The following is a 25,316-nucleotide window of genomic DNA, read 5'->3' on the forward strand; positions in this document are numbered from 1 at the left end:
ATAACAAGATCAGTAGGAGATGGCACATGGAAGATACCTTTTAGGCAATTTAGGTACTTAAGCTGAAGAGTTATTATTAAGCCACTAACTGAGGACCTCGAAGTGCAGTGTTGCATGAGATTATGTGCAAGGATCATTTCCTGCACTTTATAACTCTGTCATTTGCTGACAGGAAAAAGAAAGAAACTTTCTCTTGCATGGCTAAAAGTTTGGGCTGATTAATGTGACATGGGTGCCTTACTGGCATGATATATGAAAACGTCTCTTCTTCTGATGAATTTCTTGTTGTTTCGCAAGAGGTTTGATGTATTTTGAGCAAGTTTACATTCTGCTTTGTGACAGCTTCGGTGCCCAGGCAGGGGAGATAAATTGGGGATGGCTGGTAGTGAAACCTTAACAAATGTGCTGACATCCCAGCTGAACCACAAGCATATGATGTGATTGATTTTTTGGCCCTGGGTGGATGCGAAGACTTGCTGTCACTTGAGGTCCTTCTGCTCTAGAAGCCTCCAGAGATTAGCATTTTTAATTGATATTAACTGATTATTAGGTGAACAAATCTCTGCTTTTCTCACTCAGCACTTGTGCTTCTTTTGCAGATTTTGTTCATTTCCTTTCACTGTTGTGACTGGACACTACAGGCTCAGGTGCTGGTATATGCAGTCAGCAGTTTCTCTCCTGTTTCCCTCTAGCGTAATTCAAATGCCTTTGAAGCCTGTTCCATCACTTCTTTACAGTCATGTTTGGCAGGCTGATTTCTGAAAATAAATAAAGAGAGGAACTAAATACCTACCGCTGGTACCTGCCAGTGCTTGAGGTGATGGCAACTATGAAGGAAAGCCCTGTGAAATTTCCCATTATTTTTTTTTTTCTAATGTTTTAATTGCTCTGGGTATCCTATAACAGCAGTCAGCACTCAAAGCAGTGTTCATTTATTATTATAAAAGGACTATTAAATTTCTCCTAACATCTGATAAAGAGAAAACCTAAACCTGGTGTGCTTGCCTCCTTTACTGTTCTCTTACACTGTGAGACACTTCTTCTCTGTGTGCTGAGCTGGGAAATGGGAAAGCAGCAACTGATTCTTCAGTTTTTAGTTCTTCATTGTACCCATTTACCTCCAATCGTATTTGCATGATGGTGATCTTTGTTCAGTGCTTTGTGTTCCCTGCTTCTTTGGGCTCTTGCACACTCCAAATTCTATATAGGAAGCAGCTTAGTTCATTTGCAGTGCTCCTGTACTGAGTATAAAGCAATGACTTCGCATCTTGGAATCTGCAGTTTTTCTATGCTTCTGTAATATAAGTGGTCTTTGAATTAAAATACCGGCTAAATGACACACGATAAGGTCAACTGCATTTCTGCTGATCACCTACTCCAGGATTTTGTGTCTCTGAGAGAATAACAGGCAGCAACTCATTATCGTTCTATGTAAGTTATTACCTTCCCTCAGCATCCTCTGGTTTGAGAAGTTTGGAGGTTTTGTTGTGCCAGGCTTTTGAAAATCAGAGCAACAGCCCCATGTCTGAGAAGCCTTTGATTTATGAGATTAGAATGCTGCTCAGCACTGAAAGAAGCAACTTCAAGTGGTGCACTAAGTTTTGGGACAACTATACAGGAAACAGAAAATATCTAGAGGGTATTTTTGTCCAGATACTTATCGGATCACAACTTCATCCCAGAGGTCATGCAGACTGTAAGACAGGAGTCTCAAGAGGATGCTACTGACTAGCAGGAGAAAGCATCCTAATTAAAGGAAGACGTTAGTACACATTTGTGTCCGTTAACTCTTCATTAATGTAAAAATACCATCGTATGGTGTTGGCCTTGCCTAACTTTCTCTTTGCAGAAGAGAAAATATAGCTGTAGGTTTTTCTGTGTCCAGAAGTTTAGTATAATAGTGGTGTAGGAACAATAAGAAGTTCTTTTTCCTATGAAATGTAAGGAGCTCCCATTTATTAGTAGTATTATCTTAAAATTCATTAGCTTTTTAGTCCTGACAAGAAGATACTGTATAGTTCCTAAGAGAGGGAAAAATAATAATAATTCTCTCCATTGAGGTGGTCTGTGTGAACTGTTCTTCATCTTTTGCTTTCTGCTTCTCTTCTCATGTTTGCAAGAATTACATCACACCTGCTTATATGTTGCTGGTCAAAATTAAATCTAGTTTAAGTACTTACAGTGTAGCGGCTTTTTCCTAAAGTATCGTGTCAAGACAGTAAATAATTACTGCATGAAAAAAGAAACTATTTTCTCTGTTTCTACACTTAAAATGAAGGAATTAAATTTGAAAAGGTTGAATTGTTTGTAATATAGTTCTTAATAAAAGTTTGGGGATTTCTATAGCTGCTACTGTGACAAACAAACAAAGGATTAGGGAGAGAATTTCTTCTCATTTTCCACAGCAAGCAAGATGAGTATTTCTGGTCTAGTTCATATCATTCATCATTCTATATATTTGTATCACGGTAAGTACATTTATTTTGTCATTGCAATACATACACACATATAACATCTTTTTTTGTCTATTTTAGAATATGTAGTTAAGATTTTGAAGAGTTATACTGTCCACAATGAAAATGTGAATAGTGGACCATAGTTAATGTTTTGCCTGTTCTGAAGTCTGCCTTTAAAACCTTTTAATTTTTCCTCCATATGTATACATATGTGTATATATATTTATTTTCCTACATATGTATATATATATATTTATATTTAATTCTGTTTTAAAATCTATTTCATCTTTTGGCAAGAGTCCAGCATGCTTTATTTGGGAGAATAGTAGGATTAAAGGGCATGATTGAAGGGTATTAACTTGTCATAGAATTGCATTGCTTGGTCAGAAAGGGGCCCCCCTCATCTCTCTGATTCACACGCATGAAAACACCAGTTCAGCATCTGCCATGACTATAAAAATAATAATGAATTTCTTTCTTAGGAAAGTAAAGGATTAACAACAGTAGCTCATGCCAGGATTAGCACGGGGAAGTGCTGAAACAACATTGCTGAACCACTTTGCCAAGGCACTTGAGTTTTAGCTGGTAGGAACAAAGCTGTTCAAGTCATTTAAATTGTATTTTGCAAGGGGAGACTCCAAGGTCCCAGAACACGTGTTCTCAAGATGTGGATTGTAACAACATTTCTGTGCTCGGTGCTCGTGCTTGCTTTTCTAATGGCTGACAGGGAGCAAGGTCATTACACCTCTTTGTTTATAACAAAATCATGTCATGGCAAAGGTTGAAAGCAACAGCCATAGATATTGAGGCTGAAAAGAGCTTCTGGAGTTGTTTTTTACTTAGTTTTGGATTACAACGTGATGGTGTCTTTTGTTTTCCATGGTAGATCTTTGTCACATCCAACCTTGAAACCCCCATTTGAAACAGTGAGCTCACAAACTCCCTTGCCAAATTGTTACACTATTTGTTTTTAGTAGTTTTATTTTTCATCTTTTAAGATGTTAGTTTTAGTTTCTTGACTACAGACACTTTTCTCTTGCACTTGCCTCACATTTTATTAATTCCTCCTAGGATTTTATTAATAATGTTAAATTATAACTTTTATTTATTTATTTATTTATTTATTCTCCCACTAGCTTATAAAATCACCTATAGTAAATCAGACTTCTAAAACAGATACAGACCTATTTATATATTAACATTTTCTGAATGCTTTTCTGGGTGGAATTTGTGGCAACTCTAGTGAAAACACCATGAATAGGCACTTCACCAGGTAACAAGTAGACGTGCCAAATTCTCCCAGAATACTGGGTCAAAGATTGGACATATCTGAGGTCAGTGCTTTTCCTAAAAGAGAGATTCTGTGGTCTTTCCCTTAATAAAGTAGTATTTTTCTTTAAGTTACGATAAGGATTTTAGATGCTCCAGTTGTAGCTTCACTCTTGGTGCTGTATGACATTATGAAGACACTCTTGGAGCAACACACCGTTCCACATACTGTCTCTGTATGAACTTTCTTCTGCAGAATTAGCTTACTGCACAGCTTCCTTTATGGATTTAGTTTAGCACTACCTGCTTTTGTTTAGCTGCCTTAGCATTATCACAGTACATTTATCCTTTGAGTTGCCTCATAGTCCTTGAGGAATTCAGGTACTGATTGGGTGATGTTCAAGTATGTCTTTGTGTTTGTCTTTACTCTCACCATTTTCAGTGCATGTGCTTGTTTTGCTACACTCCTGTTTATCTCAGGAAGCATATTCTTACGCTATATTTCTGTAGTACTGGAGCCACTTTTCTTGCTTGATGGCTCACGCATCTTAAATCCATTCCTCTTGGTGTAAACTTCAATTACTTATGACTGATCATCTTGTGCTCCTTTTTTCATATCAAGTTCATTACAAACACTGAACTTCACTTGTAAAATTAACCAGAGAGTTATTCTGTTCTAGGTTTTTGTTGTGGTGGCAGAAGGCTAGTGGATGTGGTACCACAGGGTTTGCCCACTAAGTGTGGTGCCCAGGAGACTGTAGCCCAGTCAGGTCATGTAGCAAAAGGGTGGAACAGGCTGGCTACCAGAGGGGACATCTCTCTGAGGGCTGTGTAATAGAAGTCTTGAAATCTAACAAGGGATTTCTGCTATGTGTCATAAGTGGCAACTTCATATCTCAAATACTGGAACGAGGATGTTTAGCTTAATTCAACATAAGAAAACTAAAGGAATCAAAGTACTAATATTGAAAATGATTGTGTTAGGTTTCTAATGTTTTATATTCAGGGAGATAAAGTAGTCAACAATGGATTGTTTTTTGTAAAAATAAGCAATCCTTCAGTTAATGTTACTGTATTTATTCATTAGTACGCACACACATATATTTCTGTATGTGTATGTATATATTTATTTTTATACTTCATATATATTTTAAGCATACATAAGGAGAAATGTACATATGTTTATATAAATAAATAATTATATGTATGCGTTCATGTTTGTCTGGTCAAATACCAGATAACAAGAACCGTTTTAATCATTGTAGATCAAGCTAATAGGAAGGAAGGAATCAATCAGATTGAGAATTATCCTAGAAGTAGCAGCATTTGCCAAACTACATGGTGAAAGAACCACAGTGCTGAGTAGAAAGATGACTAACAGAGTATAATCAGCATTAGCATCATAGTAAGTTGCTACTTTCAGTGCTTTAGTAGCTGCTTTATGTGTCATTTCTGTGAGTGTGGCAAGAAAGCTGGATGGATGACTTGCAGTTTAGAGGCAACTGTGCATATGAAGGTCTCATTTATAGAACAAGTGGCAAATCATTTATAACCACCACCTCTAAGAAAGCAAAAACTGGGTTTCTTTTTTCTTTTTTTTTTTTTTTCTTTTTCTTTTAAGAAAATTAGCAAAATATTAGGAAATTATCCTCTAAGAAATCCTAGAAAAAAATTCTTGTAAAATAATGGCACTTGGGGAAGGAAAAGGAAATATGAGTAAACATCAGTGGTGTTTTTGTATGGTTCATTTTGCACGCTGGAGTGGCCAGCTAACAAAGCTCATATGTGTGGGATGCCCCCAAGTGAAAGCCAACACAGAATCTGTGATGCTACTGTGGGTGTGAGCTGAGGAAAACGAGCCAAGAAATACTCAACTAAAGCGGGAAAGACAGAAAAATTAGAGAAGTCTTGGGATACAATTGGAACAGAAAAATAGGGCAAGATGCAACTCAGCAGTCTTGTCCTGAATATTTAGAAATTAAATAATTGAACTACCACTGTAGAATTTGGTTGTTATTACTTTTTTTGCTCTCTTTCCCAGTATTTGAAGGTATTTTCCCCAGAGGTGTTTGAAAAGCCAGAATTGGTTGTTTGTAATATATATTTAAAATGGATTTTAGATCTACATTTATTATTAAATTCCGCTGCCTCCCATCCAGATTCTCCATTAGATAGGCTGTATTTTGATTAGTGAAAACAGCTTAATTAGGTAATTGCAAAGGTATATGTGTGCGTTATTCTGATTTAAGAAACTGTTACTTGGATTTAATCTTATTCTCTTGTTTAGGGCATCAGCAAGCTGTGTACCTTTAAATGAGGTTGCTGTTTGAAATTGATTTATTTAAGGTAGTGAAGCTCTTGTATTGATTCTGGCTTAATTTCAGGCTAATTTTGTTTTAACTGCCATTGATTAAGAAACTATTTAAGATAAGGTGATATAAATGACTGTTAAGCCAAGGATGTGCAGAGAGATTTACAGTCTACTAAAGAAAATAGGTTAATGCACACCTTTACTTCTCTAGTAGTTACCTGAAACGTGGTTGGTGTCAGCGAAACAAAAGAAATTGTATTAAATATGTCCACACAGGGCACATGGTTGAGTTGCTTTATATGTGCTGGAATGCTTTAATACATGTTGTCATGTTCTTCTTGAGCTTAGATGGGCACTTCAGTTACTGCAGCATGGGAGGTGGTTGTGAGGAGGAAAGGCAAGGACCTGCCATGAATTAGGCCCATGGTAAATGATGAAGGAATCTTACACAGGTGCATTTTACAATCTCAGCTTTACATCAACTGAAGAACATACACAAATGCAATTGCCGCTACTCATGATAACCTCTTACAGCATGGTTAGCTGTGTTTGGACTCTGTTGTCTACTTCTTAAACGTAGCTTAAGAGAAAAATAAAATTAAAAGTAAGAGGATTTTGAGATGAGCTTTTGAAAGACCTTTTTTGGTACTTTGTTTTACAAGTAGTCCTTGGTTCATTTGGAATATGTTTTGTCTGACACAAAGTAGGAATGGTCTTATGTTATTGTTAGCTATAGAAATGCAAAGCTGTAGATGTAAACATGAAGATGTAGCTAAGGAAAAGATGATTATTCAACACTTTATGTAGAATTTATTGAAAGTAAAAAAAGATACCTTAGCCAGTTATTCCAGTGTAATTCTATGAAATGTAGGAACTACTGTGTAAGGTGGATGGAGATGCACCGTTTTCTAGTCCACTGTTTTCTGGCAGTGACCAGTCTGTGGTACTCCTTTTGGAGAGACAAGCTATAAAAATGACTGGAAAATAAGCAATAATCTTTCCGTTCCTGTGTTAGCAAACTCAAGGCTCCCCTTCCTTGCAGAGGGGCCCCTGTGTCCTGCTGTGTGGCAATTCATTCTCCTCCTGGTGACTCCCAGTGAACTCCTTGTCAGCGGCACTCATCTTTGCATTATTCTGAATGCTCTCATCACTGATCTCATTTTGGAAAATCCTTCTACTGTTAACTATGGGATGAAGCTGATGATTTTTTTTTTTTTCTTCTTTTTCTTATAAAAGCCTGTTCAAGAATTTCCTGTCCCTATTTGCTGCTTGAGAGAACGATAAAGGACCGTATCGCAGGGCTGAACAAAGGGGCAGGCAGGGATCTCAAGAGGTTTTTCTTCCTTTCCCCAGAGGCAAGATCAGCGTTATCTACCTCTTCCATGCTGACTGGTTATTTATCATTTATAATGTCATCATGTTCCTGTTCACTGGTGTCACCATTGGAAACAACCTTTTAAATTTTCCAGAGGATAGTTTTTTATTCCCCCTTTCTGTTACATTTTCTATTCTCTTTACCTATCCCTGAACTAAGTTATTGCTTCAGGAACTTACGCTTCACTTGAGATTTCTTGGATTCAGGGTTAGACCCCATTTTCCACATGTAGGCACCTATAGAACAAACTTGTAATATCTCACCAGTGATTTTGCATACTCTTTTTGCCAGTCCGGAGTATGTAATTAGAGAGATAAAATCTATAAAGCCAGGCCCTTACTAATCTATTTTCACTACTCAACATTTCTGCAGTCAAAATCAGGCAACGTAGAAGAAAATGTAACTCCAATTTATTTTAATGGCAACTCAGGATTTTTAGATCGCATCTGATTAAAAGTGCTCTGGATACCAATTCTCTGTAAATTATTTTTGCCTTGCATATCCCCCAAACGTATTATCCTGCTACTTAAAACTGCTGCTGCCTGCTGCTAACAATTAGGCAGCCAGTTTGTCACTCCCAGGTTTTCACTGCTGAACCTGGCAGCTTTTGACTGGCCCTCTTCTGCCTCCTCTCTGGGAGCCTGTCTGCAAACAGCCAACATTAAATTTAGTGAACGTGAAGACTGAATGATCATATGGATTCCTAGCAGCTCATTCTGCTGTTGCTTGAGTTGGAACTGTTTCAAGATATCTTATAAAACTAAATTATGCTAGTAATCTTGAATTCATGGAACATTTGGCTATGAAAATATCATAGTAACTTTTTTTTTTGTCTACTCGGAAGTGTACTGCTTAGATATTGCAGACAGCATCTTTTTACTTCAGCTGTGGTATCTTAATGTGAAAGAGCATTCAGGTGGTAAAATGCTAATTACAAATAGGCTCTTACTGATGTCGCTTTGTGATTATTTTCTATTATTTTTTGGTCCTCAAGTATTTCCTTCACTCCGTTTATGGTCCAGTAGAAAATTCAACCTTATGCACAGTTGTACAGTGCTTTTCTGTGACAGAAATTACAATCAAAAGTAGCCTTGGATAGGGCCGTGGATATTTTTTAAACATTTTTTGCAAGCAAGTTCTCTTTATAAGCAAATCTCAAGTACACAAATGTTGAGGAAAAAATGGGAGAGAGAGCCTGCTGTGGCCTTTTCTGTATGTCTTAGATGCAAGGATAAAATGAATTGGTTTTACTGGGTGACAGCTGTATCACAGGCTTCTTAAAAGTAGTTAAACATTATTACTACATGATTAAACCAGTGTTGTTAGACATTCTTATTGTCTGAGTATTTTAGGAGAAAGATGATTTTTTTATAAAGCACTTCCCTTTACTACTAGCTGAGCCTTAACTCCTATGATGAAGTTTTGCCACAGTTGTGGAACAATATCTGTGGATGGAGATGTTGTAAAAGAACATCTTGCAGAGAAAGGACTCTAAGAAGAATGAGATAAAAATAAACTGCTGATCTTATGGAGGTTTGGAAGAGTGCATGGGGGGGTTAGGGAGGGCAGGATAACATAGTAAAATAGGAGGCATTACTTTCAGAGCAGTCCTCTTAAAATATATGATATTGTTAATGCATGTAAGTAACAAAACTTATTTCCGTTTTTATTTTTATCTAATTAAAACAAACACCAATACAACAAAAGCATAAAACTAGTGGAATATTTGACCTTATGTTTCTGAAACAATTCAGTGGGAGTGGCTGCGATTCTTAGCTCTCAATGTGTTTGTCAAAGATATTTGATGACGTTTTATTCTTCCTGTGCTTCATCCTTGAAAACAGTCATTCACAACTATACATACGACCAAAAGCAATGCCATGAATAAGATGTGACTGTGAGGTGAGTGTTTTTAATCTCTGGGAAGAGGAGGTTTCTGTAAGACTGGTAAAAGAGACATAATCAAGTTTTTTTATTGCAACTCAGTACATCCCATTTGAAAATGTGCAGATATGGTATGTATGTTGACTGAAAATGGAGTCACATATTTGTTTATTAACAAAAAATTGTTGGTTTTTTTTTGTTTGTTTTTGTTTTTTGTGGTTTTTTGTGGTTTTTTTGCAATCTTGAAACCTGCTGTTGAATACCTTAATCAAAATGGAAAGCACAGTTGCATATTCTTCTCTGTTGACAAGACTGTGATTAGCCAGTGTATCAAAATGCATAACATCATTTGTCATACTTGATCTGATACCTCACTGCACCCCGTGCCCTGGATTCAACCCAGGTGGGGTTTCATTGATACTGAGGGGCTGGGCCATGTGGTGAGGCAGAGCTGCTGCTGCAAAGGTGTGGGGTAGGGAATGGCCACAGTGCAAGCTGAGGCTGGCAGTGAGTTGGACAGACCTGATCTAGTCCAGCCCTCTTCCTAAAACAGGTTTCCTAGAGTAGGTTGCAAACTAATGGTCTCATCAATCTGAATTTTGACTACAGCTGATCAAAGATCAGAGTTAATGATAATAATTGAAATGGCACACATGGAATTTACAAATGTACAACAGAAACTGAATATGATTGAAGTGACATTCTCCCATATCACAGCTCTTAATTTTGTTCTGTTGGAAGGTTAGCTTTGATTACACTTCTTAATGAATCTCTCTTCAAGTGTTCACCTATCTTCTATAAGGATTATGAAAAGAGATATCATCTGTAACTTCTGCAATATATCGTAAGTTCCTCATGCTGCAATTAAATTATTTCTCAGCAATATTCTGCACTTTTGAGGTTCTGTGAGAAGTTTGCTGAGAGGTCACGAGTCTTTGAAACCACGTTTCATTTCAGAATGGTCAGAAGTGTGAGTATGCAAAGACTGATAGGTACACGTTGTCCTAAAAACTTGAAGTTCAGAGTTTCCCATTCCTGGCTGCTGAGTAGCTGAGTGTTTCTTCTGGTGAAATTTAGGAAGTTATTTTTCCCCTGCAGATTCAGGGGGAAGGAATTGTAGGATGTACAGAAACTGTTCCACTTGTCTGCTGTTCATGACAAGAGCCAGCTCTGGAGAATGCTGCTCCTTCTTTCCTACTCTGTCCCATCAAGTTTAACCTTTTCTTCTGAGCTTCAGAAGAGGCTGCCTGTTAAACTGGTGAGAATTGCATACTGAATTGATCATTGTGCTGCCAGTCTCCATGTACATTTCAGATAAACTGAGAACTGTTGCTACAGATAGGGCAAAGCAAATGGAGGATGTGTCCAAGTAGGCAGGGTAGAAACGTTTCCATCTGCTTTGCAAGTCAGAAAGAACAAATAATATGATTCAAGACAGTTTTATAAACGTTGCATCAAGCTTTGTTAAACTATTAGCAGCTGTTTAATCAGCTATAAGTATTACAGCTCTTACCTTACACTATTCATTGGGATTAATGTGGCTAGTTGCTGCTAGTTTACTTCTACCCACTGCTTTCCATACATGCTTGCTGTAACCAAGAGAAGTAGAGGGGAAATAGCAAAACATTCCTTCATCCTATTATAGAAGCAAAGCTTTTTTCATTGCAAAAGGGCCAACAGAAAGTTAACTTGGGTTATATCTGAAAGTGAGTGTGTTCCCAGTCACTGCAAATCTGTGTCCCTGCTCACAGTAGGGCCATCTGTCCTTGAATGCATTAGCTCATAGTCTCTGTCCCAAGTGGCATGGAGAAGCAGAGAAATTTCTAACAGCGTTAGAATAAGCTACCTCTTCTTTTTTTGGCCATATGTTTGTCAGACAATGGCATTTTGTTGTTACAAAAAGTATTGCAAAAGAGGTTCATTCACAGTTCATTCACAAGATGATAACGAGACAAACTCAGGGGTTCTGTGTGCCACTGTGCCACTTTCTTGGCACCAGGTGGGGTGGAAAGTGCTTAATCAGCTTGGATCTTGTGTGCTAGATTTACAGCTGTGGAGAGCTGTCTTAATCTTGCTTCATGATGTCAGCACAACAGACCACAGCACTGGTGAAATTCATGTTAGTGGAAGATCATTTCAAATTAGTTATGCTCCAATATGGCATTTGGCTAATGCATTTTGACATTGCCTCCAAAATAAACAGCTATACTTGCTTATTGTACTCACTCTATACATCTAACTTGCTATTGAGCACAGACAGCTAGGAGAGGAGCAAACAAAAATGTGTAAATGCTTTATTGATTTATATGGATATTGTTCTTTATATAGATGCATTTATAGATGCTTTTCTATTTATTATTATCAGATTCCTATTATACTTCAACTTACTAGATTAATCTGGCTAAGGAACTGAGCTACTTACGTAGTAGAAAAACCACATATGGGGTGCTCATGTAGTGAGGGTTCATGATCTTCCGAACCATGCGTTTGCTAAAAGATGCATTTTAGGTAACTCCAGATTAGAAGTCCCTAGAAGCATCCTGGAGCAGGCTGCACACAAGCTGCACCTGAGCAGCTGCTTTGGACTCTCATTAAGAGTTTTATTTCTGTCTTAAGCTGTGCCCATTGCAGGAGGTGAGGCTGCATAGTACAGAGCAGACTGGGACAACCCCTCCCTCCACACAGTGGCAGTGCTGGACCTGATGCACCCCAGAGTACAGTTGGTCCTTTGGACTGATAGGGCATTGCTGGATCATGTTGAACTTGCTAGCAGCCAGAACTGCCAGGTCCTGTTGTGGGGAGCTGCACTCCAGCCTCACACTTCCAGGCATGCCCCAGACCTGACAAAGAAATGTGTGAGTGAGATTTGGGGCAGAGCTCAGGTTTGTTGCTCTGTGGCATACAGGGTGGTGGAAAAAATAACAGTAGAAGACGTAGGGGTGTTATGCTTATAGTTTTGCCAAAAGCACTTTGAGAGTAGTAGTATATAGTAGCAGTGATTTTTTTCAGTTTGCTTGGGAACATATTTTTATGTCCCATGCCACATGACATTTTGGGAGATTTATGTGTTATTTTGTAAGTTCTGGTTGTTAGCTTTCTTCCTGACATGTTTTTTGTTGTTGTCGTTATTCTTTAATAAAAATAAATGCAAAATGTTGGTTATGTGCCTTAGCAAAGAAAGAAGAAAATGCTTTTCGCTTTTGAGATCTGCTCTCCATTCCATGTCAGTAACATGTTTTAATTTTGCAAGTATAAAACAGGTTGGAATGGTTTATTAATTAATAAATTGCTATCCTTTCACTATTTTTACAACCAGATCAAGATATATTTGCACTTGAATATATTGGATATTGTTAATAGGGCTGATTGAACTACTGTTCTATTAATATGTAACAATTTCCTGTGTTTCACATACATCACTGTGATGGTATATCATATATAATTTAGATAGCAGTGGGCTGCCCTGACCTACAAAGATTTAATTTTGGTTCGATATCCCAGTATATAATTTATTTCATTATCAAGCATGGCATCAGGTTTTTTTGTGGGTAAAAATCAAGTATCAGTCCAGTAAAGGGCATCTAGTATTTGGGGTCTTCTACAGGCAACTGTTGTGGCTGTGTAAGGACCTGTAGCTTAAACTGTGGGAAAAGAGGGAAGTGTACAGGAAGTGGAAGCAGGGTTGTGTAGCCTGGGAGGAATACAGGGCTGCTGTCCATGTGTGCAGAGATAGGATTAGGAAAGCCAAGGTGCAGATGGAGCTGAACTTGGCAAGGGATGTGAAAGATAATAAGAAGGGGTTCTACAGGTACATAGGCAGGAAGAGATAGGCCAAGGAGAGTGCTCCCCCTCTGATGGAAGGTTATGGGGAGCTGGCTTCCTCAAACATAGAAAAAGCTGAGGTACTCAATGAGTGCTTTGCCTCAGTTTTCATGGGTGGTCATGCATCTTGTGTCTGCCAGGATCCTGAGCCTCTACGTGAGTGCGTATGGAGTGGTTTCTGTCCCACTGTAACAGTGGAACAAGTCCGAGCCCTCCTCATGAAATCGAACGTGTATAAGTCCATGAAAATGGATGAAAAAAAGATGAAAACACCACAGCCCTTTTTTTCCATTACTTGGTACTAATGGATGCAGATTTTTATGCCTCCTGATGGGTTTTCCCTAATGCCTTTGACTTTTGAGGGGTTTGTATGTCTTTTCAGCTTAGTTTCTGCTTTTGAATTGTTAAGATGTTGGAAAAGTGAAAATACAAACAATGGTGATCATTATCATTTCTTATTCTTCCTTTAATCAGGAAATTGAATGATGTCTAAATCGCAAAAGCTTTTGTATAAAACAATGCAGAATCATTACGAATATTTAAATTCTATTCTTTAGTTATTTTCTCCATAGCATGCAGAGGTGCCAACTTGCTTATAACACTGGTCTTCAGTAGATCTGAAAACTGTCAGTTGAACATGTGGCGTTTTATACTCGCACTCAGAAGCACTTGCTAGAGTCAATATACACAGAATGAAACGCTGAAAACATAGATACCTTCCTCTTCTGATAAATTTTCTGCATTGCAAAGTGAATGCTGTTGAAGAACATTGAGTTCTTGTTTCCTTTACTCTTTGTGAACCGTTCCCAGTATAGGAAGTTATTTAGTTCTGTAGCAATAGATGAGATGGCTCTCATCTATTTTCTAAGTATCTGTATTTCCACTCCCTTTGAATTCACACAGTTATGGAGTGAAGAAAAATGCTGAACTGTAGGCTTTGGGCTTTTTTTTGTTGGTTTTTTGTTTTGTTTTGTTTTGTTTCCATTAACATTTAACTGTTGGGTGTTTGTTTTTTGTTTGGTTCAGATAATTGCTTACGCTGCAATTACTCTAGTCATTTCATAATGCGTACATAGAAAATGCATGTTAAGTAATTAAGGGTTCTCCTCTAAAATGGCAAAATACCAAGGAAGCCCAGATAAGAGCTAAAGCATACAATGTGTAAATATTGCACTTGAGTGGTTAGATAGTTTTGCAAAAGCTTTGGGCTTTTCCTTTCAGCTTTGAGAAGATTGTCAGTGCAGAGGTGTCCCCAGAGGCTGTAACTGGTTAAGTTTCAGGCTTTCCCTTGGAAAGATGAAAATGCAATCAGTGAAAAAGGCACATGGAGAGAAGTGGTGGTTGTGAAGATGGTGAAGCCATCATTTCATCTTGAAGACTTTTAGTAATTACTGAAACTTTCTTTTATGCCCATTTAGTGTCCTAGTAAATGTAGAATACTGCTGATAATGACTATTTGTGATTATATGCTTAATGGTGTTAATAAAGTCATATGTATTTCCATTACCAGAGCTTTTAAAACCTTCTCATAGAAATATGTAACAATTTCATCAATGCTCACTACACTGAGATATTTGAAAGCTAGCAATTGTGTGTTATGTCTACATAAGCAGGTATTGTAGCTCAGTGGGAACAGATCTGTAGAATAATGCAGTTGATATTATATTTATACCTGTACCGTTACTATATCTATTTCATTAGATTCTACTCCAGGTTGGCTGTAGACTCATCTTGTAGAATGTGTGTAGCATCACTTAGTTTACCTGTTCATATGCTCTGCAGGTGACAGTGCGAAGCAAATCACAACTGGAAGGAACAACTGAGAATTTGCTTTAAGAGCGCTTTTCAGATCTGGACTTTAATACTTATAAAATGGTTATGTAGATGTACCCATCAAGTGACATTAGCAGCATAATCATCAAAACAATGACTATTTCTTACATGCTGTTACAAATTACAGCTGTGTTCTGACACACTAAATTGCATCCCAAACTTATGTCAGCAAGTAGTAACAGCAACTTAGACCACAGGAAATTTTTCATACAGTTTTCAACTCCTGCTGTTGATGCACCACTTCTCCACTTAAGAGCTTCTCTTTCCCAGCACCATTTCTTCATGAATTCAAGCAGCGATGTGTCAACAGTTGGCAGTAAAACAGTAAGAAATTCAAGTAGCTGTCAATGTATGAAGCATAGACACAGAATTTTAAATGCTGGTGTCTTGTTAATCTGAGTGCTTAAAACTGCCAACTCCTGTGTGTGTGTGTGTGTGTGTGTGTGTGTGTTTGTGTGTGGTGGAGGAGAACTGTAAACCATCTCCAAGTACTTGTTTCCTGAACCTTAAGGCTTGTAAGCATCTGGCCATGTTTCGACTGCAGTGACTGAGTTCGGATATAGCTTAGAAATGAGGAAAGAATGCATTACTTAAGGATGCCTGTGCAAATTAGAGATAAACTGAAAGAGCGAACTTTGAGGTGTAAGAAAATGAGATTAATTCATTTTTACCAGCAGCTGGAATATTTCCCGGGGTTGAACAACCAGTTGTCTTTTTTATGTCAGTCTACTGCTTGTCACAAATTCACAGCCCCAGAAACCAGTGTCCTCTATTTTAATCAACAAAACAGGTTTGGTGAGGGCATAAGAAGTATAAGCTTCCCCCACACTGCTCGATCAACATGCCTCAACCCTGACCCAAAAGAGTATCTCTAAGGGGAAAGATATTTGTTAAATTTCTTTTCCAATTAATTTGACAGCTCTGCCGAGACTACTAACAGAAGTATTAATTCATGCTAATTGCAGTAGTGGACCTGTGTCATCTGGGAGCTCTTCTTAGCATCACAAACCACGAGGCAGCATTTTGATTAGGAGGTGGCACTGAAAGAAAGGATTTAGAGCCTATTCTGTATTAATTTGCTTGTCTGTAAAATGGGGACAGTGATGCATGCATTAACAAAGGTAGAATGCTTCAGTAGGGTGTTCAGCCTCGATAAAAGCCAATTCATCTTCTTTTCATGCCAGACACAAAAAGCAGACTTTTCATAGTTCTGAATTCAGTGTTTTGGAACAACATATGTGCATTGCCACAAACAACTGGGACAGGAATGTCAGAAAAATTAATATTGAGACTAGGCTTTAGCAAAAAATATCATCTATTCCACACATATGACAGTAATACGGAGGTTTACCATAATTAATCTTTGTTAGTGATAAACTAGCAGTTATACTAAAACTTTTGCTTTAAGTCTTTGAAATAATATCTAGACTTTAGAGATGAGAGTAAAATAATTCAGGAGAACAAGTAATTATCTGCATTTTTGTTGCACTTTCAGATGGCGTTACCGTTTGGTGCAAGGTAAGCAAAGGTTAAGTTAAGTATTAGGTTAAGTATTAGGGCTAGATGCAATTATTGTCAATTAATTGACAATTAATTTATTCTTTATTTATATCAGCTTCCGCATATAAACTTGTCAGCCTGGATTGGGCACAGAGCAATTATACAACTACCTCTGTGTAAAACGATATAGCTGTTTTTCGCTTATTAATTAAATCTAACCTGGGGGGATTAGAGGCCACTCTTTTGATTTTTCATCTCTGAAAACAGTGAAGCATGGGCAGTGCCTTTCCAACAGCGCACTGGTTCATCCGAGCTGGACAGGAAATGCCTTCACAAGAGTTTGTGCCCTGCGTGGCACTCAGGTCTGTATTTTGTACACTGATGTCAGGAAGCTTCCATTGTTTGAAGCTATTAAGATCCTACCTCTCGTTTACCTTCAAGAAGTCCATAGGGTATCTTGACATTCTGTCCTTGCCAAGTGGTTATTTAAAACTCTCAGATTTCTTTGTAGAAATGCTCGCACAGCCTTTTTTTTTTTCACCCCTCTCATTCCAAGTTAATACTGGGTATGTTTTCTGGTATTTCTTTAAGCTTTGTTTTTTCATTGTTTGTTTGCTCTGTTGTTTCGTTTTTTAATACCTCTTAAATTAGGAAGTTATTTTTCATCTCGGTGTGGATTAAATTAACTTCTGAGGAAACAGAACATGGGATTTCTTTGTTTGTCAAAATGACAGTTTAATATATCTCAGTGTGTCCAGGCTGTGCTTCAGGAAAACATCTTGTTTAGGGAAAGTGAAAGACACTGCTTATAAACACAGGTTTATTAAATTCCCTTTTGAAACACTTGCTTAAGTGACTCACCGAGTATGGGTGGAATTGAGGTAGAGCTGTGTTTATTTTCGTTAAATTCTGAATCAAGGCTGTGGTTCTCAGTGTTTTCCTGTTAATGAAAGATTTTTTCTCTCCTCCCGCTCAACAAATGCCTGCAAATGAGCTGAAATACCTTATGCATTTTGGAGCATGATATTTACATACCCACAAGCTTGGACAACTTTACTGTAGTGTTGCATTTAGGACCGACTGTCTTTGACGTTGCACTTTTAATAATGCTGCTGGTGCAATCATGGCCATAATGCACTTCATAAAAGGAGATGCAGAAGCCTGCAAGGCATAACACAAAACTATTACAGACTGCAGTTGAAAGATGCAGTGTTATTCCCTCAAGATAAAGCTATCTCTTATGTACATATAATTAATATGTCTGCCAGTAACAGTTATTAAACAAAGAACAGGAATTGTTTCTGCTGAATGACTTGACCTGGGAGTAAAGCCAATTTAAAAGGCATCTGATTAAAATACATTAAGGTCACAGATCACTATAAAATATGAAGTGAGGAGGAAAAAGCAGAAATTTCATGAGTAAGATTGAATACTATTGAGTGTGTTTTTTTGTACTGGCAGCAGCTTTCAGGTGTGAAAAATGAGTGCTTATTCCCGGGATGATTTTTCTAGAAGCACTGCAGCATCACATCACAATGGATCCTTGCTGCATGTGCAGCATGCTCTCCATCCTGCCCGCACAGGGCTGGAGAGGGAGGAACAGATGAAGAAGAGAAAGGGTATATCCTGAGCCCTCAGATGGTGGCCCTGTCACTGTTGGAGGAAAGGAACTGTGCTGTCTTCATTAACTGTTGGTCTCTTCTAGCTGTGGACAGCTGCCGTTCTTCACATCTGCAAGCAGCTTTGGCTGTGATTTTCCCATCTATAGATGCAAAAGTGTACACAGGCCATGCTTCCTTCTGCACTAGTCTTCCCCCCCCCCCCAAGATAAGTTATCGTAATAAGCAGCTGCATTTTGCAAAGCTAACAATGGAAGTAGTGATGGTTATGTTTATTTAATATTTTAAACACAACTTTTAATTTTGTCCATGTTTTCAGAGTAAAAAGTATGTTTCAAGCACAGAAAATACAGTACGAGATATTATTGATTTGCTGATAACACACAGCAAAAATGGCTGGGTTGCTCCTGCTGCTAGCAGTTTGGTAATTATTTGGGTTATTATACATAGCATACTGAGGACTGCAATGGAGCCAGTGTCTGTTACATCTTGGTGAAAGAACTGTAAGCTTTTATTTCCCCAGCGAACAGAACAGTTGGTGTTGGGAAGGAGGAGGAAGCTGCTGTCTGTGCCTCTTCCTGGGGATCTTCTAGTGGGATCCATTCCACTGGGGATTTTAACCTTCACTAAAATCTTTCTCAGACATATTTCCAACCTCCTCTGGATGAGACAGTTTGTACCAGCACAACAGCCCAGAAAAGAGAAAGCATGATGCTGTGCCAGTGATGTAGCCTATAGTGGGCATCTCTGCCAGTAGGGAAACCTTAGGACTGTTGACGCCTATTCCCTTTCCTCCTCCTCCTCTTCCTCTTAGATACAGGGACCTATCAAAGTATTCCAGAGCTATTCCATCCCCTGCCTGTGTTCCTACAGCGTGGTGCAGTACTTGGCTCTGAGGATTACTCCCTGAAGTAGTGTCATACTCTTTACTCAGATAAAGTGACAAAAAGCTTGTCTTAAGTTCTAAGAAATAAGAATTGAAAATCTGCTCTACTTTATAGAAGCCTGTCTGGGTTGTGTAGGCATGCAAGAAGATTCCCAGAAGAGGCCAGGGGAAAAAAGGATGTTCACCTATGTAAAGCCATGGATTAAGTGGCTCTGTGTATACTAATGTCAGCTAGAGCTGCTGAAGACTGTTTCCCTGCTCTGAGGGATTTTGCAGGAAATCCTTATTGTAATGCAGTGTCTCCTGCAGAGCAGGGTGCCAGAATGAGCAAAGGAGGAGAAAATGAGACATTTTCAGTGCAGTGAATGATGTGCAATAGAAACTGATGATGGGATGATTCAGGGCAGAATTTTACCTTCATTTCCTATTCATCATGTATCTGAACCAAAAGTGCAGTACCTCTGTCCAGTGTTTTTTTTAATATAGCACGTGAATGACACATATGGCTGGAAACAGTTTGTAACAGAAGTGTGAAACGAGCAGTTGGGTAATATCCTTCATTTAAAATCAGTCATGGTTTTTACTTTGTTGTTGTTTACCAAAGGTATTAACACATGCAGGAAGGGAAAAAGGTGACCCATCCAAGGAAAATGGTTTGGAGTTTTGTAAGGTTAATCTATGTTGCTCATTATGTCACCTGTTTTCATAAGCTGAATGCTGTTCCACATCTGATTTTGCATTTGTGCATGTACGTGGGTTCAATTCTGCTGCTGATAAGAAGATGGAGCTGCCATCATCTCCTGACCATGATCATCACATGTAGTGAGAAGAAAGTTGTACGTGCTTCCAAAAGGGACTTGACAATGCCAAAAAGTAAAGACTTCCCTTATTTGCTAAATGCCATGGCTCAGTGTCATAGTGATGTTCTATCCTTGGGCTGTCTTCTTGAGCAGCGAAAGAGCACTTGATCACACAGTAGCTGCAGCCATATCCTTCTCAAGTGTGCAGTAGTGCCTGAGCCAGCCCCCAAGGCCTGGCACATCTATTCCTGGCATGAAGAGCAGAGGGACACCCTCTGGCTGTGGGGCTGGGACCGAAGCGGTAGGACTGCAAGACTGGTTGCGTGATTTGGGTCATTCAGTGGTGTATATGGCTAGAAGTTGGTGGTAGTGTTGTGTGTGGCAGACTGCAGAGTCTGGGTGCTGAAGTATACTTAGCACTTTATATTTTAATTTCACATTAATTCAAATTGAAGGGCTTGGAAAATGAACCCTATGAGGAGAGGCTGAGGGAGCTGGGGCTGTTTAGTCTGGGCAAAAGGAGGCTGAGGAGAGACCTTATTGCTCTTCCAGTATCTGAAAGGTTCTTACAGTGAGAGCAGGGCAAGTCTCTTCTCACTGGTGACAGGACAAGGGGAAATGGCTTCAAGTTGTGCCAAGGCAAGTTTAGGTTGGGCATTAGGAAACACTTCTTTACAGAAAGGACAGTTAAACACTGGAATAGGCTCCCCACGGAGGTGGTTGAGTCACTATCCCTGGATGTGTTTAAGGGCCATTTGGAGGTGGTGCTCAGAGAGATGATTTAGCAGAGGGTTGTTAGAGTTAGGGTACTATGGTTAGGCTGTGGTTGAACTTGATCTTTGAGGTCGTTTCCAACCTGAGTAATTCTATGATCCTATGATTGAATTATTTAACTCTTAGTTAGGACTGTGTTTTCCTCTCAAAGTCAAATACATCAGTCACTGGATTATTGAAAGGACAGTCCCATTTGTTTTAACAATGACTGCTGTAGATGGCCACATAGAGTTGTTTTTCTCTCACTGAAGTAACTTTCACCGCTCTCTAAGACACTCATCAATTTTAGCTTAAGGAAACTCATTTTTATCCAGTAACAAGGACAGCCGCAGTCCTGAAACTCTTACCAGCAGGTAACTTCAGTGAAGCCAATGTAGCTCACACTCATGCTGAAGAGATGGAAGTCAGTCCAAATAGAGTTATAAAACAATATTTGTGATTTGAGTAGTGCAGGAGTTACCACTGCCAGCAAGCGCTGAGCAGTGAGGGACCCTGGGGACAAATTCCCACTGCCCCCTGCCTATGGAGGACAGTGTGACTGGGGCTGCAAGAGAGAGGTCTTCTCCCAGCCCAGTGTCCCCATTTCTGCTTCCAAAGGGGTTTGTTGGCTTTGAATGCTTCATGTGAAATACATGCAAATGCAAGATAGTACTTTAGTTGTTTGTTGTTGTTTGTTTGTTTAATACATTTGTTTAATACACTAACCTACTAGTAACGTTGGTACATTCGGCAACTACAGAAACAGGTAATCGCATTCTTATCTTTTGCACAAAAGCACGTGGAACCGAGGGGGAAAAGAAAATCCTTGGCTTCTGAAAGAAAATGCTAACGAAATGTGCTTCTCAGAGCTGTTCCCATGCTGAAATTACACATTCAGTGAACACTTTGTGTGCTAGTGCTTTTATTATCAGCCTGACTGAAGCTGAAGCCATGGTGTTCACCTTAAAAACAAACAAACAAAAAACAGCTTTCTTCTGTCAGTTCATGTAATCCATTTTTTCTGACATAAGAAAGAATGAAAGACACTTTAAGTCTTCTTTGTACATCAGAAATAAGAAATGATTAAGAAAAGAATAATAATACTAAATATGTTGAGATGATTTCTTGTTTGCATTTCCATTCCAAGCTTCGATTTCAAGTAAATTGCTTTTTTTTTTTTTTTTTTTTTTTTGCTTTTTTTTTTTTTTTTTTTTTTTTCCCCCTCCTTTGGGCTGCAGTGCTGAATAATCTTAAATTGCTCTGACAGAGACAGTACGTGCGAGACAGCCCAAGGGGAATCTACAAGATGGGGATGTCCTCTCTAGGACATGCTGGGACAGCAGGGATCCAGCAATGCATCTCCGCCACCAAATGCTCTGGTGGCAATAGAGAAACAGGGATGTCCCTGTCCCTCTGGAAAAGAAGCAGCCTGATCTGGTTCCTGCTTCTTCCTCTCTTCCCCACACCTGCTTCTTCCTCTCTTCTCCCCCACACAAGCACCACAATTTCTTAAATGGAGGGTACTGATTTTCATGGAATCATGGAATGGCTTAGGTTGAAAGGAATCTTAAAGATAGAGCTCTAACCACCTGCCATGGGCAAGAGTGCCACACTACCAGATCAGGCTGCCCAGGGCCCCATCCAACCCAGCCTCGAATGCTTCCAGGGATGGGTCATCCACAAAATGTCTAGGCAGCCTGTACCAGAGACCTGCTGCCCTGTAAGCCTCTACTTAATAGGTTTGATTCCTTCCTTTACCATATTCACCCACAAAATCTATCTGCTGCTTATGCAAGCATGTTTACTGATACTTAATTCATTGTCTTAAGAAACACTGACTTCAAATATGTCCCAAATAAGCAATCTTAGTGTAGTTGCTCCCCATAAATCAATGTTCAGGTGTTACAAATAAATTATGCTTAAAGAGCATAAATTGTCTGATGGGAAGATCAACTACATGGCAAAGGTTCAGCTTTAGGTTGTTAGTCTTTTTCCAATCTTTATTTTGAATTAGTATGACGAGTTGTTAAAATATGTAAGATTTATACTGTACGTACTCAGAAATGCCTCTTTGTCTTGTATACGCTTTCCGCGAATATGAAGATTTCCTTCAAGCTAAGTAGATATGGTGAAGTGAAGCCATTTGTTTTTATAACTGACACTGAATTTCCACAGGAACTTCTGGTCAAGATGGTGTGTAAATGCATACGTAGCAGCCGTGTGGTGCTTGTTTCTTTTTGTGTTTTCTTGGTTACTGGTACTGGAAAGGATAGGATTGCTGTCCCTTCTTTTCATGGAGCCAGGAGAGCCCATTCTGTACCACAAGGCAGTAAAATATTCAGAAGCTCCTCTATCAGCAGGAGGGATAATAGATACAAATAGGTGTGACCTGTTTATCATGGGGCAATAGTTGAGAAAGGATGAGAGCTGAGTTTTAGGAATGCAACAACTGCAGCAATAAAATAGAAGCAAAACAAAAAAAAAAGAACCAATTCTCTGCTGTATTTTCTCCTAGTGGAGGTGTTTAAGAGTTGTTGAATTCACCTTTATTTTCCTCCAGTTAAACAATCAAAAACCTCCAAAAAAGCCTTGCAGCCTGGGATGAGATGGAAACAAAAGCAGCCCCAGCTGCAGAAGGTCAAGCTATGCTGAATCCTACAGCTTGGCATTAGGCTCTGCAAGCTTTGCTACAGGAGCATTTTTAGCAATCCAGTTTTCACGGGTTGCCTGGTGGCACCACGCATCAGAGGCTCAACCTGGGGATTACTTCATTAAGGCTTGCAGGAGGTGTTGTGAAGTGGGAGATGACTTTCTCAGCTGTTTTGTTAGTGTGGCATGGGAGGCAGCAGCTGCAGTCTAGAATCCTCTATTTGCCATGTCTTTGAAGTGCTGGAGGGTGGCTGAGATTAGCGCTTCTTTGTCAAACATTTATTTCGTCTCTAGACCAGCTCAGTGCTGTGCCAGGAGGTTTTTCTTTGTTGTTTCAAGATTGCATGTACAGCTGTGTGAGGTTTTGGTTTCCCTCTGCTTTCCAATGTATTTCACTCAGGTGTTTGGTGCCCAACGCTAATGAACTGGAAATGAATGTAGGAAACGGTTATAGATGGCATTGCAGGAGCTGAACAGCCAGTACTGCAGCTTCCCTCTACTCCATCTCTTATGAAAGTGTTGTAATTATTTTTGTTTACCACAGTCTGCTCATCCAAACTTATTTTTCTGTTTGGGCACCGCATGCATGAATGGACAGGACCACATCATCTTGTATCCTGTATTTCATATTACATTCGTGGATCAGCTCACCTCCATAAGCAAAGATGAAAAATGTGAACCTGCTTTGGTTCATGCTGAGAATGGTGAACCTATTCTTTTGGTTTCGAAGTAGCATTTAAATCTATGACAGGTCCAGAACCATTTTATCTATTCTTGACTGTCTGGGCTCCAGACACACACACATAAAAAGAAATAAACAAAAATGATTGGGTTTTAGATTCTGTAGCTCTTTTTTAATTATTATTATTTTGACTTGACATGAGAATGTATTGGGGTTTCCTAAGGATGTCAGTGACGTTAGTGTGTTAGGCAGGTTCTTGCTTTGAAATGAAAGCAATAACTGAACCTGTTTTCAGTTGCAATTCCTTTTGTAGTGTTGTCTGTGTGCTGCTGTAGTACAGCTGTTGTGTAGTTATGGTTACAGTCTTATTGGTGTGTCAGCCAGAGTGACCATACTGGGTAAATTCTATCCAGAGGAGGATGCGTGCCTTGGAGAGAAACCGCAGCTGAGCTGTAGAGCCTGATTGTTATCTGGTTTTGGTTTAATTTTTTTTTCCCAATTTTTAGATGGTGAGATCATCTTAGTGGAAAGAAGTCAACCATGTTATTTAATTGCATGAGCTTTTCATAAAAACATTTACTTCATCATTCATTTCTGTAACTTACTTCAAAGATCATTTTCATCTGATGCAAATGTGGCTTTGAATTGGTCTGAAATGCAACAGGAACCTAAACAGAAAGGATGTGCAAATGTTGGTGAAACATCACCACCAAGACTTTGTCAGAAGCAGACTCTGTTGACTCCAGCAGCATCACTAGAGGACTGTGTTAACACAAAAAGCATCCTCACAGTACATAACCTACAAATTTCTTTTAATCAGTATCAGGGGCAGCTCATAGAGTCTGATGCATGGGCCTTCAGTAATGGAAGAAAAGCAAACAAAAATAAGTGAAGTTCTTGTAATACAGTGTAGAAAATGTTTCTTGTTGCAATATACTGTTCTGCTATTTAAGCTAAACTGAATACAAATTGAAGCTGATTCATGCAAGACTTTATTTTACTAAGAAGTTAATTTGTCAGCTTTCATATGACAAAACTGTGGGTTTTCGATTGTAAACACCCCATAATATGATCCATATATGAAAGATTACAGGCCAATTAAAGGATCACCTGTTAAAATGGAAGAGCTGTCCATGAAATTTAAAATTCCACTCTTTTCATTTTGCAGCTTGTCGACCTGGGTTCTATAAAGCTTCTGCTGGCAATGTGAAGTGTGCCAAATGCCCACCTCACAGCTCCACCTATGAAGATGCATCTCTGAACTGCAGGTGTGAAAAGAATTACTTTCGCTCTGAGAAAGACCCTCCATCCATGGCTTGCACCAGTGAGTAGCATCATTGTGCTTGGGGCTGTCGTTTTTGCTCTTCCATCTGTATCTGAGCAGCTTGCTTGCTTCCTCCCATGTTCCATTGCAGCCAGCAATCCATTGCCTGCCACATTTTCATACATGTTGGACAGGCTATCAAAAATTGTTGGG

At 39.0% G+C, this 25,316-nt stretch overlaps 1 protein-coding gene across 3 annotated transcripts in view; it reads left to right on the forward strand.

Moving 5' to 3' along the window:
- The window catches only part of EPHA3 (EPH receptor A3), a 216,222-nt gene that overhangs the window by 116,790 nt on the left and 74,116 nt on the right, over nucleotides 1-25,316 (forward strand). For all 3 annotated transcript variants that reach the window (XM_072346829.1, XM_072346837.1, XM_072346843.1), the window contains one exon: nucleotides 25,008-25,163. In XM_072346829.1, the coding sequence (XP_072202930.1) occupies nucleotides 25,008-25,163 (156 nt within the window). The remainder of the gene's footprint in view (nucleotides 1-25,007; nucleotides 25,164-25,316) is intronic.

Source organism: Excalfactoria chinensis, chromosome 1 (assembly GCF_039878825.1).
Source record: "Excalfactoria chinensis isolate bCotChi1 chromosome 1, bCotChi1.hap2, whole genome shotgun sequence".
Taxonomy (NCBI): Eukaryota; Metazoa; Chordata; class Aves; order Galliformes; family Phasianidae; genus Excalfactoria; species Excalfactoria chinensis.